The 18253-nt window shown below is 41.3% G+C and overlaps 1 protein-coding gene across 6 annotated transcripts in view; it reads left to right on the top strand.

Moving 5' to 3' along the window:
- The window catches only part of CPEB4 (cytoplasmic polyadenylation element binding protein 4), a 63415-nt gene extending 58395 nt beyond the window's left edge, over positions 1 to 5020 (top strand). For all 6 annotated transcript variants that reach the window (XM_082726081.1, XM_082726080.1, XM_082726079.1 and 3 more), the window contains one exon: positions 561 to 5020. In XM_082726081.1, the coding sequence (XP_082582207.1) occupies positions 561 to 788 (228 nt within the window). In that variant the 3' untranslated portion in view covers positions 789 to 5020. The remainder of the gene's footprint in view (positions 1 to 560) is intronic.
- Positions 5021 to 18253: the final 13233 nt, after the last annotated feature.

Here is an 18253-nt window from a genome sequence, read left to right as displayed (position 1 = left end):
TTTTCTCAGAGTTTTGAGTTTGTGATTATAACCCAAGATATGTACACTGTAAATAGAAACCCTGACCCAGGCTTTATTACAACTTAGAAGTTTCTGACGCAGAAGCCGGAGATCTTCCCTCTGATGTGAATATTGAAGTGCTGTTTTGTGGAACTGGGAAGCTCTTAGTTGGTTTGTTTAAATTATATTTCCACGTATGACAAAAATCCAGATCCACTAGTTAAAGTGACAGTTTGTGTCTATAAATAATCACATGTGGGTTTAATCTCATAATGTTCTAAACAGTTGGCTTCTCTTTTTTATTTCTGGTAGAATCCCACTGTCCTTTGAAAAGTGGCTGTTTAATTAGACAGAAATGTAAAATGATGGGCATGAAAGCCTTGCCAGGTTCGTAGAAGATGGATTATCTTAATTTCAATAAAAGAATTATTGACTCTTGTTTTGCAGCACCCTGGCATACATTCACTCAGACAGTAGATGGAAATGTACACACCATAGTCAGAGTTGCCTGGGCCATTCACTAAAAAATGTAAACTTGTTTCTTTTCTTTTTGATTGCAGGTGGAAGTTAAGCCATATGTCTTGGATGATCAGCTGTGTGATGAATGTCAGGGGGCCCGTTGTGGGGGAAAATTTGCTCCATTTTTCTGTGCTAATGTTACCTGTCTGCAGTATTACTGTGAATATTGCTGGGCTGCTATTCATTCTCGTGCTGGCAGGGAATTCCACAAGCCCCTGGTGAAGGAAGGCGGTGACCGTCCGCGACATATTTCATTCCGCTGGAACTAAAGGGTAACTACAGTGCTCATTTTCAGGCCTCAGAATAAGTGCACTCTTCTGTTAATTCTGACCCCTTCCTCAACCTCTTCATGCTGGCATGTCCTTTTGTAGCAGCCCGTAACTTAACAATAGTATAATGAAAAGAATGACCTATAATATAGGTGTTTTGTAGATTCTTGTGTCACTGAAAACAATATGTAAGAACTCCTTTTTCATATTGCCATCGTGTTGCATGGAAGTTTTGTTCTCTTGTTTTGCTGGAGACCAAGAGGATCCAAACTTCCTGTAACATTTTCTTAGAGGAGAAAGAGAAATATTAAAAGAGAAATGAAACAATAGAGTATTTTGGGTTTTTAATTAAATTATTGTTAATAATATAACATATAAGAATACTTTTATTAAAATTAACCATGCACCAATAACACTATCAGTCTGTCCTGACAGTTTTTCCCCCAGAGAAGTGCTTTTGCCCCTCCCTCCCTCCCTTCCTTCCTTCCTTCCTTCCTTCCTTCTTTCCTTCCTTTCCTCTCTTTTTTCCATCCCCCTTTTTTATTCATTTAACAGCAGTGGAGGAAGTTAACAATTATTAACAGGAAAGAGCATGTTAAAGCAAACACAAATGCATGAGCAAGATTGAAGCAGCATTAGAACAAATTGTAAGGGTTTAGAGGCTGAATAGAATTTCATGACGCCTCAGAGTTACTACCGCATCAGAAAAAAAATAGTAAAGTAGGCAGAGCTAGGTTTATTTTCTTTTCAACCATTTTAAAAACTTTAGAATGTAAAAATTGAGTAAATTTACTACTGAGGGGAGTGCACTTACTTATTTTTAAACTTCTTTATCTGGTCACAGCCCCAGGAAACCTACCAAAGCTAGAATTAACGACAACTGGTGGGAAAACTAGCATTTCCTCTCCTGAAGAACAAATGTATAAATTTTATTTTTGATGTTATATATGAACTCTATATCCTAATTTACTAACACTCATCAGGTGTCAGCCTTTGCTCTCCATTTTGACGTTAAAAAACGAGACAAAACAGAACAGATCTAGAGATACCTCAAGGATATCATTTTTGATTTTGTGTTAGAGTACAATTGTAGCCAAAACTGGAAAATGAAAACCAATATTACAAATTGGCTGCTGATTGGCTTACTTTTCGATTTAAAGTTACTTTGGGTATCCTGTAATTTAGTTGTAACATAGAAAATGAAAAAAAAAAGTTAAAAAAAAGTTAAGTAGTTGCAAAGTGTTTTGCACTGTTGAACTAAGTAACTGTGTAAATCTGTGCAAAGGTACGTATGTTTATCTTACTCTTCCTATAAAATAAAATAACATTACCGTTTCAGAACTTAGCATGGGACATAGTCAGTGTTTGAAGTGCCAACTTCATCAAGTAATGCATGCTTTATTATAAATAAAATTCTAGCTTTGAAAGGCGTTATTATGTGTTGAACAGTATGCTTCAGGGGTAAATTTAAAATAGTCTCTTGAAGCCCTGGTCATGGAAGTAACTTTTATTTTAATCGACATTCTCTTATCAAATGCCCTACCCACCATTAAAAGGATTATTACCAGTGTGCAAAACGTTAAAAACACAAAAATCAAAATCTAATGTCAGTCTTGCTAGTTGTGCTACCTAACAGTACCATCTTGGATCCTTCAAAACCAAAGACTTGCCCCAGCACTACGGTGGAACCACCTGGCTGATGACCCCTACCGATTATCGTTAGGAAAAGCAGTCCTTTATTTTTAATACAGGCTTTAATGAAGTATATACCTGTTAAGTTCCAAAGGTCAAAATGGAGGCATATGCTGTCTAATGGTCAAACATAGAAAGGGAGCTGCTTTTAAAGAATTCCCTGCAAATATTGAAAGCAGTCATGCGAATGGAGGGTGCTCTTGTGTAGCTGGTCAGGGACTTTTTTTTCTTTTCTCCTGAACTACATAATTCTAATTGAAATGTTCATTTGCCTCTTTTTATTCTTTTAAATGCTTGTAGGTGGCTTGGGGTGTGCTATTGTGCTGTTCCTACTCAGTAAACAGGTGTGATGAGTTAACAAGAAATAACACTGTTTGAGAACTAGCTTTGAATAATAATTTTTCCCTTTGTACATGACCTGCTGAATTTCGGTACAGTGTTTTTGTAGCTAACTTATTTTGTCATGCACATAATGTATATTTGTTATGCACTACTTTTGTATATCTTGTTTTTCCAACAGTGAACATTTTTAGGCACACTTTTCACTGACGGGATATCTCTTTATGCAATACCTCAATTTTTCATATTGCAAAGAGTAGCTTTTTGTACTTTTATTACTGAGAGATCTTCATATACTTCATTTTTTAATATAAATAATTTTAATAAATTTTATTTTCTTATATTCTGCTTTTTATACATTTCAGTGCTCTGCATACATTTTAAATTATGAATGTTGTGCACTGGCAATGCTATTTTAGAGTCTGCAGAGAAGAGAAAGCATGTTGCTTAAACATCCTTCCCCAGCACCAGCTATTGGTGTACCTATAATTTAAGAAATAGTTTATGTAAAGTCACAAATTAATGAAAAAAATTCGCATGAAAATGACAGATAACACTGTAGTTCCTAAAAAGAAAAAAAAAATTAAATGCATAAGCATAGGGTAGAAATTTAAAATAACAAAATTGTCTACAGCTTCTTACTGAGTTTTTCAAATTATTCATAATGCAGACATTCTTGGTGAATGTTTAGCCATTTTTAATATTAATAAATTGATGTTAAGTGTTTGATTCAGAGATGTCTGCTCTTTTAATTATATATAAAGAAAAAAAATAGCCTGCCGTGGGACAGGTGTGTAATGTTAGTATGCATGACTAATGTAAGAAATTGTTATTCTACTAATATTTACTTGTGATTGTGTGACAAGCGTGTTTACAGATTATTTGGTTACACTTCAATTTACAGGGCATAAACAATTATTATCTATTACTCTGAACTTTATTGATTACATGTCCTTCAGATTACATGGGATTGTAGTTGGGAGTTACCATGTAACTCAAAACATAATTAACATGTAATTAGTTTACAGACTTTAGAGTATCACTGCAATTTACCAAGCATGTAGTTCTAGCGCACTAGCATGGCACCAGCCATGTACTTACAATGTAGTTACAGAGTAATTACATGGTTATTTTTGCAATGTAAAATAAAGTGTTTCTGATTATTTTCTATGTAAAGGAACCCTCTCCCTTCCCCTTCTGGTCCCCACGCTTTGGTATAATATATATACTTCTCCATACACAGACCTCTGCAGAATGCAAAATAAAACTTGCAGTGAATGAATTTAGCATTTTATGAGAGTGCTGTTGGAAAGACTTGATAATTCACCCCTTTTGTTTTGAAGAGTTGAATCTTCTGTTAAAAGGTGATTTAAAACTTGAATGTGATGAATTGTGGCAAGTTAACTTCAAGTTATGTGCAATACTTATTTCAAACTTTTGAAAGATCTTTGCAGTGTAATTCTTTGTTTTTAATTGCAGACATTTAAAAATGTCATTTTCTACTGTTAAGAGTAATCCTCTTTCTTGCTGGTGTTTCTAAAGAAAAGAATCAGAAATCAATCTTTCTACTAATGTAAATTTGAGATTATTTTTAAAAATGGAATAAAAGAGGTTTTGGTCATTTGCTTTATTTTATTATCTTATTTTAAAGCTACTGTGATTGATAGCATTGTAAGAATTGGGACAATATTGTATTCAACTGTTTTATTTTTTATATTTTTAAAATTTAAAGTATAATTAGTTTTTATAATTTTCATCAGATTTTTGTTATATTTTTTGGAAGTGAAACTTTTAGCAAGTGGGTGTCTAGTTTTTACTAATCCCTAATGTTTTTTTTCCCAGTGTATTGCTCATATTATCAGAAGGAAAAGTTATTTAAGTATGTCAGTTAATTGTACTACTTGGCTGAATTTCCATATAGTTTTTACTGTGTATGGGGAGGTTGTAGTATTTATTATAGCATTTTAAATAAGGGTAATTCATTTTTTATTAAAGTCATTTTCACGTTAAGTTCCTATTTTTGTATGTTCTACTCTTAAGTTATATAACACAGTTCCTTTTTTAAAAGAGTTCATTTGTTGAAGTGCTAGTGGAAAATTAATGTTATTAAATAGTTTGCAAATGACTATTTATACCAGTATGCATATAATTTTTAAATATTTGTAATGTGAGATGTTGAATGAATAAAACTTTTAACTCAGCTTTCTTTTAATATACTTCTTTATTGTGAACATAAATAGATTATGCTTCCATGATTAGGAATGTATCATTTAAAAAGTACTAGGTGTATACTCTTGGGCCAAGGCAGAACGAATTGACATGAAAAGGTGTCCAGTCATTTAAGTACTAGTGGCAAGTGTGCATTGCTTACGTAAGTTTGTAAGTATTGGTGGGTTGTTGTCTTTGATCTGCACTATTCAGTCACATACTGCCCTGCAGAATCTTTTTTCTTTCTTTTTCTTTTTTATCTTTTCTTTTCTTTCTTTCTTTCTTTCTTTTTTTTTTTTTTTTGTAGCCTTCAGTACATGTGTGTGAGGCCTCAGTCAGGATCTAAGCTAAAGGCCAAGTCACCTGCTTAAGTCCAGATGTCCAGCAAAAGTAAGGGAACATGCATCTTCATAGAGAAGGTCACTATCTGGAGGTTTAGTTTGTGGTCTTTGCTAATGAAGAGCCTTGATTTTGGGCCATTGTATAAGAGGATCACGGTTAGCAAGTCTTGACTTTCAACCCTTGATTTTTGGCCATCGTATAAGAGGATCATGGTTAGCAAGCCTTGATTTTCAACCCATTGACTTTCAGTGCTTAACTGACTTGAGCCAGTTGCTAACATAGGGTATGGCCTCTGGGATAATAATCTCTATAGCCCAAGAATTGAAAGTGTTTTCTTTGATTTGGTCCATTTATTATGTGGACTACCGGGTCTGTGATGTATTATTATTTACATTTTAAACTGCATTTTCAAACTTTAACTTAATGATTTATTATGACATAAAGTATGACATGGAGGATATTCTGTTTTGTCAGATTTGATTTCTGTTCTTTCATACCTTGAGTATAGTATTCTTAAGCCTGGAAGAAGCAGTTCTCCTGAGACCAATGGAGAACCAATGGTCTTTTGCTTCTAAATTGTTTTTTCCTTAATATAGCTCTGTAAACTGTAGGGAGTACCTGAGGGCTGAACCAGCAGCCCATGAATTCAGTGGAGGGACCCTAAGGAAGCCCCGGGGACATTGGACATGTGGGTGCCATTTGGTTGCTACCTTCTATAACATCTCTTGGCATTCTGGGTTCGTTTAAGCATTTGAGGAGAAAACACACACACACACACACACACACACACACACACACACGAGTAGATTGTGTTTCTTTATTTTAGAAGTATTTATTTTAAGCAAGTGCTTATCAGCTGTAAATGATGCAACAACTGAATCTTGAAATAATATGTAGATACACTACTTTGGTATTTTAAATCACAGAACAGTGAATCTGAAAAGGGTGTGAGAGGCCATCTAGGCTGTGTTTCCTTATTCCCTGGTAGTTCACCCAAACTTGCCTAAAAAGGAAAGTTCTCCACCCCACTCTTAGCCATTCATAACAATCGAGTTATTTCATAACCTCTTTTGGTAATGGCTTTGTATTAACATTCAGTTCAAAAGGAAAATAATTTTTTAGGAGTTTTTTTTTTAAGTTTGATAAATATTCCCTTAATGTGTGGTCAGAAGTCGTGGGGGAAAGTAAACTCCTGATTTTAAAATTTAAGAACTGTGAAGATGTTAATGAATTAAAAACATTTAAAGGGTAATTCTTTTTTTTTTTTTTTGAAGTATGTAATGATGGAATGAGAAACAAGAAACTCTTAATATTTCACAGATTGTGATCTTCAGAGAACTAAGGTGGTCCTCTATAAGAAACAGAGAAAAAAAATTAAAGTTCTGTCATTAAGTAAGCTTAGAAAATAAGGTACCCTGTTTCATAGAAAATCAAAATATGCAACTAGCTCGTTAAGGCTTTTAAAGGTTGTACAGTGAAGAAATCTGTTTTTCTTTGTTTGAAGTGTTTCCCCTACCACCACCAAATTACTTTGCCCATAGTCTCTGATTGCAGATAATGTGGGTCCCCTGAGACATACTTGGGATACATTGCTCTACATTTTGGTATGTTTACTGGTGTCAGGAAGTCAGAGAATCTCTCTCTGTTTTTTTGTTCTGCAAGGGCTCTTGATCCTGTCCCTCCCTAGTCATACCCAAGGCTGTTGTCATTGTCCACATTTAACTTTACAGGGTTTCGACATAGTTGCTTTGCTTCTAACCCCTGCACCATTTCCAGCTCAGCTCCATAATTCCCCTCCCTCTGCTCCCAGCTCTAGAAGGGAGACATTGCTTTACGGAATGAACCATCACCTTGCAAAGCTGTTTGGATTGTGCCATTCCGTGGCTCAGATCAGCCTTTATTTCTCATGAGGGCCAATCCAGGTACACCTTCAGACAAACTACTTGTTTGAATTTGCCCTTCAATGACATGCTATCTTTCTGATCACACATATCATTTCCCTCCTTGGAAAATTTTCCCTTGCAAATTGTCCCCCTGTACCCCTGCTGATGCTCTGAGAACAGGGACTGCCGGCTTTGAATAAATCTAAGAATTCAGAAAATGAACATTTGTGCCCTACTGTGAATTCTTCAGCAGCACCAATGCAGCCTCTCTTATTAAAGAACATTTTGCTTTGGCATCCCTGAATCTTGTTGGGATATTTTAAGTTCGAGTCTGTTTCTAGTCAGTTTGGGTGTCATTGTTGACTGGCTGGGACAAGTATCATATTGTGATTCAGTGTGGTGACCAGAGGTGGAAAAGTACAGTTTGTCTGAAGGAAGTTAAAAATGAACAGTGGCGTTCAAATCCAGTGCATGCGCCAGCCACCAGTGCGTTCTATTAGGTATAGTGTGATTAAGTGTCAGAGAAACACTGCTGGTGGGTAGATGGGGGCCTGGAAAGTGGTGAATCAGTGAATACAAATGGCAAAAGCCAAGCTTGAGCTTTCTTTATCCTCTTCACTGGAGTTCTGTTTCAGTAAGCGGGACTTTGATACCATAAAAAAATGTCAATGTGATTAAGCAAATGTCACCATTCTAAAGCGATTATTTTCAGCTCCTCTCTCATCCTGCCTCCAACACCAAAAGAGAGAGAAAAGAACCAAACACACCCAGTGGAAGGGGATGACCCTTCCATCCCCCACCCTGCTGCAAACCTTTACTAAGGGCAACACAGGGCATTTAAAATTTGTTCTGAAATGAGTTACCCAAGATGAGAACTGGGGGTATTAAAAATCTGTGAAGCCGGGGCACCTGGGTGGCTCAGTGGTTAAAGCCTCTGCCTTCGGCTGGGGTCATGATCCCAGGGTCCTGGGATCGAGCCCCGCGTCGGGGTCTCTGCTTGGCAGGGAGTCTGCCTCCTCCTCCTCCTCTCTCTCTCTCTCTCTCTGCCTGCCTCTCTGCCTACTTGTGATCTGTCAAATAAATAAATAAATAAAAATCTAAAAAAAAACTTAAAAAAAAAGAAATCTGTGAACCGCACGAAGGTTCTAGGCAGGGTCCAGTACGGACCTGAGCCTCCTTAGTTGAATGCATGGAGGTGTCCTTCACCTCTCACAGTTGAGGGAAAAGGGAAGCAGCTGCTGTGTGTTTAACCACTGGTTGAGGATGGGATTCTGAAGACCTGCCCGCGGTGGGGGTGGCGTTATGGAATGGCTTCATCTATCAGGTGACTCTCAGCTCTCCTGAGAGTTTGGTTTGGTTCTGGAAGAGGAAACCAGTCATTGGTGACCACCTTGGTTGGGCAGGCAGTTACATACATTAGCATAGTTAGCACCTGCGTGAGGTACTGAACAGAATACAGATCTCTGGGAAAAGTTGGGTGACTTGCAAGGTTACACAGCTAGTAAGTGGTAAAGGCTGGATTTAGTCCTCACCCATCAAACCCCACATTTTTTTTTCTATAAACCTCACTGCCAGGGGAATAGCAATGGACAGATTTTTTTTTCAGTTGGTATTTGCTTTTTTTGTTTTTTTTTTTTTTAAGAGCTTTTTTATTTGAGAAAGAGAGTGCTCCGGAGCAGAGGGAGGGGGAGTGGCAGAAGGAGAGGCAGGCTCCCTGGGAGGCCAACTCAGTCTCAGGACCCTGGGATAATGACCTGAGCCAAAGGCAGATGCTTAACTGACTTGAGCCACCTAGGTGCCCCCTTCTATTTACTTTTTTTTTTAATTAATTTATTTTTTTCAGCATAACAGTTTTCATTGTTTTTGCACCACACCCAGTGCTCCAGGCAATACATGCCCTCTCTAATATTAACAAAACAGGAAACAACATGTGTTGGAGAGGATGTGGAGAAAGGGGAACCCTTCTATTTACTTTTAAAACAGAAGCTTCATTCTTAAAACGAATCTGGGTGCTAGGTATCACGTTTGAAAGTATAGAGACAGGAAGATGAAACAAAAGTTGCAGGAGAGAATGGGAGTTTGGATTGTGAGTGCTAACATGAGGCTACTTGCTTCCAAAGAACTGACTCTTGCTTGAGGGATTCACTCAAAGTCATGGAGTTGGGTAGTGGAGACCAGGTAGAAAGGCCAGATGGAAGCTCTTCTTCCATCATCAAGACTGGATGGCTTTGCCTACCTCTGGATCTTGTCTGCCTGCTGGCTTGGCTTATGTGCGTGTCTGTGTTTCAGCGGCCAGACTTGGTGTACCAATCATTCCAGGAGTAGGGGCAAGGGAGTGGAAGTGTCATTTCTTTAAACTTTGAGGAACTTCTTAATGCATATCTTTTCTCTTTGACCACCAGTGAAAGACAAATCAGTCTAAAGCAGGAAACAAATAAAAAGGACGATTTTCTCTAGTACTATGAACCATCAAATCCCAGAACCACAAGCAGTTCTGGGAGGGAGAAGAACAATGACAAAACAGCTGGCATGGATACCATGTTTACCAAGTGCCAGCCATTTTGCTCACTAGAGGTGTTTCGTTTCTCTCTCCAACATCCCACTACTTCATGTGATAGGTGCCTTTAGCGTGGTCACTTTCAGGTGGCTAAACTTCAGAAAGTTTAACCCGCAAATCCAGGATTGAAGCCTAGGCACACAGATATTAGGTCCTATTTTACCTTGGCCCGTTTGAATTTCCACCCAACCAAAGAAGAATTTCATTAAAATTTTACCAAGACATTATACTGAAAGGATACCATTTTACAAGTTGAAAAATCATTTGTCTTTATTTTGTCTGACGAGGATGGCTTCAACAATAACATGATAGCTTTTCTTTGTTTTTTGTGTGGTAGTTATGTCATCTCCTAAATTGAGAGAACCAAGGAGTGGCGCGACCAACCGAATCACATGGGTGCCAAGAAAGGATATCTAGCGAGATGGATGGACGAATGAGTGGGTGGATCAGTAGGTAGGTAGGCAGATAGACTGACAGATTGAGATACATATTAATATATCTATACATCCCATTTTTTGCAGGGGGGGGCTGGAATTCAAGGAAAATCCCAGCCGGGAGAAAGGGTTTTATTTCTTCCTATAGAGCTATAAATGAACACGTTCTTTGTATAGAAATCAAGCCTTCCCTCACGCATCTCATTCTTTGAGATGCTACAAAGTCGCTGTCATCTTGCAAAGGCAGTTTCTGAAATCTAAAAGAGCAGGGAGAGACTTTCTTACTGCTGAACTTTCCTGGTGAATTTTTAAACAGCACTTGAATATTTTGCTTTTGGACTGAGATGTCAGAATCATTAAAACAGATTTCTGCAGAGAATATATATTTATACATATTTCCTGATTTTATATAAATATATATGTATTTACATACATATGTGTGTGTGTGTGTGTGTGTGTGTGTGTGTGTGTGTGTGTGTGTGTGTTTAAAAAGAGAAAGAGAAGTGTTTGCCATTTTTAGAGTTCTGGAGCTCCAGAGTGCAGAGCTTTGATCATTGCTGCAGCCCAGACTGCTGCTCCTGATCAGATGTGATGCTATAGAGCCTAGAAGAACCAACTTAGAATGTTTGAACATAGATTTGCAGCAAAATGCCCTTCTGAGGGAAATAGTAAAGCCACAGTCAAATACAGTCGTCAGCAACTTCCTTTTTCTTTGCCACCCAAAGAATTCAAGTCTAACAAAGACCAAACACGACATTCTAAAATTGGAAGACATACAATGGGGGACTCAAATTTGGTCCCCTAAGGTGTCCTACTTAAGTCAGAATCAGTAGCCCTCCCTGAGGGGTGTCCCAGGGTCCAGGGAATGAGGGCGGGTGAAGGTGGACAGTAGGGGGAATGGGAAGGACAGGAGAAGGGGAGTGGGACTCAGTTATCAAATACAGTTCTGTGCCAGAAATCTGTAGCTCTACCTCCATACACAGAGCCAGCAGCTGGGGCCACAACCTTCCACACTGTCTCCTGTCTTTCCCAGAATGAGGAAATTTTCCCATGATGGCAGTAGTCACCCACGATGGCAGAAAATTGGAATCTTTTTTTTTTGGCTTTCATTATGCTTATTTTATAGTACTTTCCCCTCTGAGTAAATAGGGAGGGCGCAGCTCCATGACCTTCAGAAGTGGGGTCTATGCATGTCTTAATCTGTTTCTGATAGCAGTTAGTGCCCTTGGCATATGTTAACTATTACTATGAGCATCCTAACGATTCTTGTTGCTGTTATCTGACACAAAGTGCCGGTCCCTGCGCTGGGTTGGAGGCAGGAGCAGGTTTCAGGGTGACCATGCGTGTGGCTGGCAGAAGTCCTCTGCTGCTGCCATCCTACGTCATTTCCCCTCCATGTCTTCTCTGGGTTCTGCCCCATCCAGCCTGTAAGAGTTGCCATGGTGACGGTGGAAGTGTGGAGGCTTCAGGCCAAGTGCCTGCCTGGGCTGCGCCCTGTTCTTGCTGTCTCCCTTGCTCTTTGGGGATGGGATTCCTCCCACAGTGGGAGACCATACACCGCAGCAGAGGGTCAGGTGTCTGGGCTATTGATCTGAACACTAACTCCCAGGGACTGTGCCCTGGAACCCTGGTCAGTTTCAGCTCTGCAGAGTTTCAGATGAGCAGAGAATCTCTTTAGGCAAAAAAGCAGGAAGAGAGAGGTAAGAGCTAGAGATTCAGCCTGGAGGTTGTCAGCTGACAGTTCAATTATACTGCCTTCGAGGAAATTTGATTTTTTAGTTTCTCGGTTATTTCCCCTCTGCCTTTATAAACGGCAAAATGCAGGCAAAGGTGGACCCAGGCATGGCAAGAGAGAGAAGAGGTGACTTGGATTTTGAAATCAGGGGTCTCTGGGGCTAGGGACATAGTTCTAGGGCGAGCCCCCAGGATTTATGTCCCATTGTCACCCCTGAGCAAGTGAATTTGGCTACATTAGGTAACCTCTGAATATTGTTGTCTCACTAGTCAGAAGGGGCAGAAAATAATATCTCCATCATCAGGTTGCCATAAGGTTTCAATGAGGCCATTGTGGAGACTGTCATCATCACCATTGTTGTCCCAGATCCAGACACTGCAGGCCACAGCATCCCTGGGAATGTCCCTTCCCTTCTCTTCCTGAGATGCCACACTCACTGTCTCTGTACAGAGGAGTCAGTGATACCCATCTCCCAGAAGTGGGATGAGAACCGAGTCAGGGGAGTGCCCCTGGCCTGCCCAGACTCCGCAGAGCCTCCCTGCTGTCACCCCAGCCGCCCCCACGCTGTGCCATGCGCTCTCCGCTTACCAGTCCTTAGCTGGAGTGGAACATAAATGTGGCTTTGCCAAACCCTTACCTTGCCAAACTCTCCAACACCCTCCCATGGCCCTGGAGAGAAATCTCCATCCGTTTTCTCAAGTCCGCAGGCCCTGCAGTATCTGCCCTGGCCTCCATCCCCCCTCCCCCCGCCCTCCTCCCCACTGTGCCCTCCAGCCACACTGTGGCCCTCTCTGTCCTCTGACACAAGGCCGCTCTCCTAGGGCAGCGTCTTTATCCCCCTCCCCAGATTGTTTCCTCAGTGAGAAATTCTCAGCCCTGTTTCCCCGACTTCAGGCTTCAGCTCAACTCCCCTTTTGCCCTGTAGGACTTAGCTTAGACATCACGTCTGAGAACTTCCTGGGTCATTCTTTCTAAAACACCCCCTCCCACCCCACCCCCGCATCACACTTTGTTATCAGAAGCAGTCCTTCTGACTAGTACTTCTTACAATGTGTAATTAGCATTATATATAATTTGTTTACCTGGTTTTCCTGGGTATAGGAGATAAATATTGTCTTAGGCATATTTGGGTCCTCAGGACCAGTCATGCGTGGTGCACATCATAAGTGTTTAATAAATGTTTACTGAACAAGTGACTCATAGGATCCAGACGTTAGTTCTCTTTCCTAGACCTGTTCTCAAAACAGCCACTAAAGGATCTGTGCCTCAGAAAGGGAAGGGGGGAGGCTGACAGCTAATGGGGCCCCAAGGCTCAGGTATTTCACAAGGAGAATAGAGATCGGAATGCCAGATAAAAGTAGCTGGGAGCCCTGCTGTGCTCCTGGACACCAAGTTCATCTGGGGATACTGTTCCAATGCAGGGTCTGATTCTGCGCATCTGGGGTCCTGAGACTCTACCTTTCTAACAAGCTCTCAGGGGAACCCCATGCTGCTGCTTCTCAGACCATAAGGAGAAGCAAGAACTTAGTCCCCATGAAAACCTGGGATTTTTAAACCTTGGAGTACCGAGGGCAGGGGCAGCGTAGTGGCTGGGAAAGCAGAACTGGACTGGGTTGAGGGTGCATCTCCGGAACTGGAAGCTGCTGGGACCCAGGACCCAGGGCCAGGAGGGGAAGAGTATCCTCCCAATGCCAGAGCAGACCAGCAAGATGGGGTTGAGAGACTGGAATCTTGTTATTTAGGATGTGCCTTTAGTCCCAGAGAGATATTTCTATCCCAGAATTTGCTCATTCATTTATCCACTCATTTCTTCAGCAAATATCTGCACATTATTTATCCTGAGGATACTGTGGGGACAGGACAGGTAAAGTCTCTGTCCTCTTGTCATGAACATCCTGGAAAGGACCTGGATTTGAGACTGTGTGTGTGTGTGTGTGTGTGTGTGAGAGAGAGAGAGAGAGAGAGAAATTTGGGTAAGTCCTTTGGACTTTCAAGCCCTGGTAAAATATGATGCCAGTTCCCAACATAAGGAGTTGCTGGGAGATAGCCTCTGACAAAGATCATGCATTCTTATTATGTACAGAACCACTCATGTGAATTGTGAACTTGCTCTCTGCTAACCAAAGGTAGAAATCAGCAAAAGAGAATTACATTGAAGGGTTTTCTTGTTCATTCAATCATTCATCCAAGTGTTTGTATTGTTCTGGGCTCTGGGCATATTGTGGGGGCAAAGCCAGCGAAGTCTCTGTCCTGTTGGCATTCACATTTGGAGGGAGAAATCACATAATCAACAAGAAAACACATATATAAACAACAAAGTGTTCTGAGAGTTATGAGGAAAATAAAACAGGATAATTTGGTGAGACTAGAAGTGCGGCTACTTTAATTGGGAGGTTAGAAAAGACATATCTGACAGTTGAGATTTAAGTCGAGACCCGAGGAATGAGGGAAAAAAAGCCATGGTGAAATCTGAGGGAAAAGTACTTTGGGCAGGGGCGCCTGGGTGGCTCAGTGGGTTAAACCGCTGCCTTCAGCTCAGGTCATGATCTCAGGGTCCTGGGATCGAGTCCCGCATCAGGCTCTCTGCTCGGTGGGGAGCCTGCTTCCCTCTCTCTCTCTGTCTGCCTCTATGTCTACTCGTGATCTCTCTCTGTCAAATAAATAAATAAAATCTTTAAAAAAAAAAAAGTACTTTGGGCAGAAAAAATAGCCCATGCAGGAGTCCTGAGGCAGGTCCAAGCTTGGCGTATTTAGGAAAGGAAGAGCAGGGCAGCTAGACAGTGACAAGAGGAAGAGGTCATGACATGAGCTCAGAGAGGCCAAAGGGCCAGAGAAGGCAGAGGTCTGTTAGCCACAGTAGAGGCTCTGGGTTTTAAAGTAGATGGAGAGCTGCTGAAGATTCAGCAGCCACAGGGGGAGGACGGGAACTGATTTAGGATCGCCATGATGGCGTGGAAAAGAGCTTATGGGGAGCAAGAGTGGGAACAGAAGAACACTTCAGAAGTGATGGCCACGTGTTTGGGAGTGAGGACGGTGGATGTTGGTAGATGCCGATGGCATGGGCCAAGATGATGGCAGAACAGAGAGAGGTAAGCACGTTAGGGCTACAGGTTGGAGGCACAGATACAGGAGAATGACCTGGGTTTTGGCAAAATCCCACATGCTGTGCTGTTATTGGAGGAAACACAATTTACCAGGCCATACTAATCCTACTCCCTTGGAACACTGGGGCAAAAGCAAAACCTCCGTGGAACCACAGGAGGAAACAAGGCAGTTCCAATCCTACCTAGACACACAGACGCTTCAAAAGGAGGATATCGATTGATTAGAAGGGGAAATTTTTACCACATTCCCCTCCCTGTCTTTGGACATCTCATTGAAATTTGTTGCTTGTTTGAAAGAGCACGAGAGATCCATCTTTAACAAGAGCAAGTGGCACTTAGATGCCTTGAGCAGGCGCTAATTCTGATTAAGCATTATTTTAATTTGGAGGGGTTGTATGGAAGGACGATGAGATAGATGGCTGACACAGACAATGGACGATGAGATAGATGGCTGACACAGACAATGTAATTAATCTTAGAGATGGGCTTAATAACCAGGGGACGACGCATGTGTGCACGCGTGTGTACATGTGAGAATGTGTGTTTTGGTGGTGGAGAGGCAGCAATAGAGGGAGGGAATGCTCAATTTTCCTGTGACCAAGTCTAGAGAAATTCCTCTACCTTCCCCACAGGGCAGGGTCCTCCCATCCATTCATTCCCCTGGGGCCCTAAATTCTCTCATTCACAAAGGGTCTGTAAAATGGAGTCAGTTGACATTATCTTGAGATTAAACGATGGCCATAGAGATCCGCTGATGGGTGTGAGAATAGAACCATCATACCCATTTAAGCTTGGGCACCATTATCACAACCTCCGTCTGTAACGCATAAAGAATCCAGTCTTTAAAAAGAACACCTATAATTTCTTGAGAAACACATAATTCTGTTATGTTGTATTTTGGGAGTTAAAGCTCTATTTCTTTACTGCAAGCATTTTTAAATATATCATAATTTCTTCATGTGAAAAAAATGTACCTTCCCTCATGCTTCTTTCCCCCTGAAATGAAATTGGCCTGGGCCCCTTTCTTTCTCAAGAAGCCCTGGGGTTAGCTTTTTGAAAGCTGGGGCTGGCTTAGCAGCAGGGTTGGTTCCAGATCCCCACACTTTATATTCCCGGGAACATTGTAGAAGCGGCAGGAAGGACTTGTCAGAGCCAGGGGAGAGTGAAGGAACAGCACTTCAGGCACAGATGAGGTGGGAAGGCCCTTTTCTGACAGTCATCTGCGGCTGTCTCCTTGGGGGACCATATGTCCCATGCCTACAGCTGGCCAAATGAAATTCATGACTAGGAATATGCATCCGTTGGTTTTTCTCTCAGTTCCTGCAGCTGTTTGATGAAGGGGTGAGGGAGGGAGGAGCAAATCATCTCTTTTGTGGGCTGAGATGACATCTTATACAACTGTTCTTGGTCTTTCTACGCAGCGCACCCCCCCGCCCCCCACCGTCCCACACCTGCTGCCAGGGCCACTCACCCCACAAGGGCAAAGGGACTGGAAATGCATTTTCTCCAAGTGTTATTTTCAAAAATCCCAAATGAATTCAGGCTACTAACTCTTGGTAAAAATAAAAATTGAGTCGTTTTTTGAAGGGTGTGGAAAAGAGATTCTTTTTTATAAGGGAGCTGTCACTGCCACCTGGTGGATGATGTTAGCTGAGCAACTTCCTTCTGTTCCTGGCCTTTTCTATTGTGTCTAATCATTCATTTACTTATTTCTTTACAGTTACAACACGAGTATGGAATGCCCTGTGTGTGTCAGACACTGTGTTAAGTGCCTGGGTACATGTTGCGGGAACAAAAAGGTCAAGGTCCCTGCGTTCATGTAGCAGCTGTAGGGTTTGTGGCGTGACAAGAAGTAAGCCACTAAATTAGATACTTTCAGATTGCAGTGAAGATAATGTGTAAGGAAGGGACTAGGGACAGGGAGTCAGGGACCCAGGGCTGCTCTCAGGAAGGTCCTTTGGGATGAGATATGAACTCTGAGAAGGTTCTGGCTTTGTGAACTCCTTGCACCTGCTAGGCTCTCCTGACATCCCCCTTGTTGTCCTGTCAGTGGCCATCCCCACTGACTGCTAGTGGAGCACTGGGTGGGCTTCAGGGGACAGGGGCAGCGAGAGTGAAATCCGTGTTTGTTGCATGTGAGTGGGCCAAAATACTCCCATGAAGTACAGCAGCCTTGGTCTCCTCTGTTCCCTGCATCTGCCCCATTCCTGCTGTCGCCAGAGGGCACTACTTTGTATCAGATCCATTGTTTCTCCTGCCAATAAAATCCTCAAACACTGGATTAAAGAGGAGAAATAAGCCTGTTCAAAAGGACTGGAGAGCTTGGGCTGAAGTGAGAGGACCTCAAGATTGTCAAGATTCCAGGGACAAGAAAAGCTCTAAGGTGGCTCTATAGTTTTCCTCCACCCACAGATGCCACCCAGTGTATGAGTGGTAGCCTAGTGTTCAGTGTTACCCAGAAGGCCCTCGTAAATGCCCTAGATGTTAAGCTGGGACACCTGAGGAAAGAGGATTAGATAGTACTGAAAAGAGGAGTAGTGGATTGGCTTACAGATGAGTAGAAAAGAACTGGACAGAAACATCTAGAGAAAAAAGAACAGAAACCACAGAAAAGAGCAAAAGAGATAAACGAAGCAGAGTAAAAAGATTTAACATGTAGTGGTCACAGGAAAAGGGAAAGAATGAAACAGAAGCAATACCAGAAGAAAGAATAGCCTAGAATTGATCAAATCTGATAAATGATATCAAAGCACACATTCAAGAAGCAGGATGGATGCAACGACCATCATACTGAGTCATTTCATGATAAAACTACTAAAAGCAAAGACAAAAAGAAAACCTGAAAAACAAGCAAAGGGAAAAGATGTGTTACTTTTAAAGGGGCAGTAATATGACTGACAGTTGACTTCTCAAAGGAGATAGAAATTGTGAAACAATGGAATTTCTTCGTAGTGCTGAAAGAAAATGGCTGGCAGCCTTGAATTTGATTCCCAGCAAAAGCGTTCTTTAAATATTGTTACAAAAAGACACATCAGAGAAACAAGTACTAAGTGAATTCATCACCACTACAACATACTGATGTAAAATGTAAAGGTTGTCCTCTAGGTAGGGGGAAGATAATCCCATTTGGAAAAATGGATACATAGGAATGAATAAAAACACAATGGAGAT

Source organism: Mustela nivalis, assembly GCF_964662115.1.
Source record: "Mustela nivalis genome assembly, chromosome: 3".
In the NCBI taxonomy this organism is placed as follows: domain Eukaryota; kingdom Metazoa; phylum Chordata; class Mammalia; order Carnivora; family Mustelidae; genus Mustela; species Mustela nivalis.
This window is presented reverse-complemented; position numbering and strand designations above follow the sequence as displayed.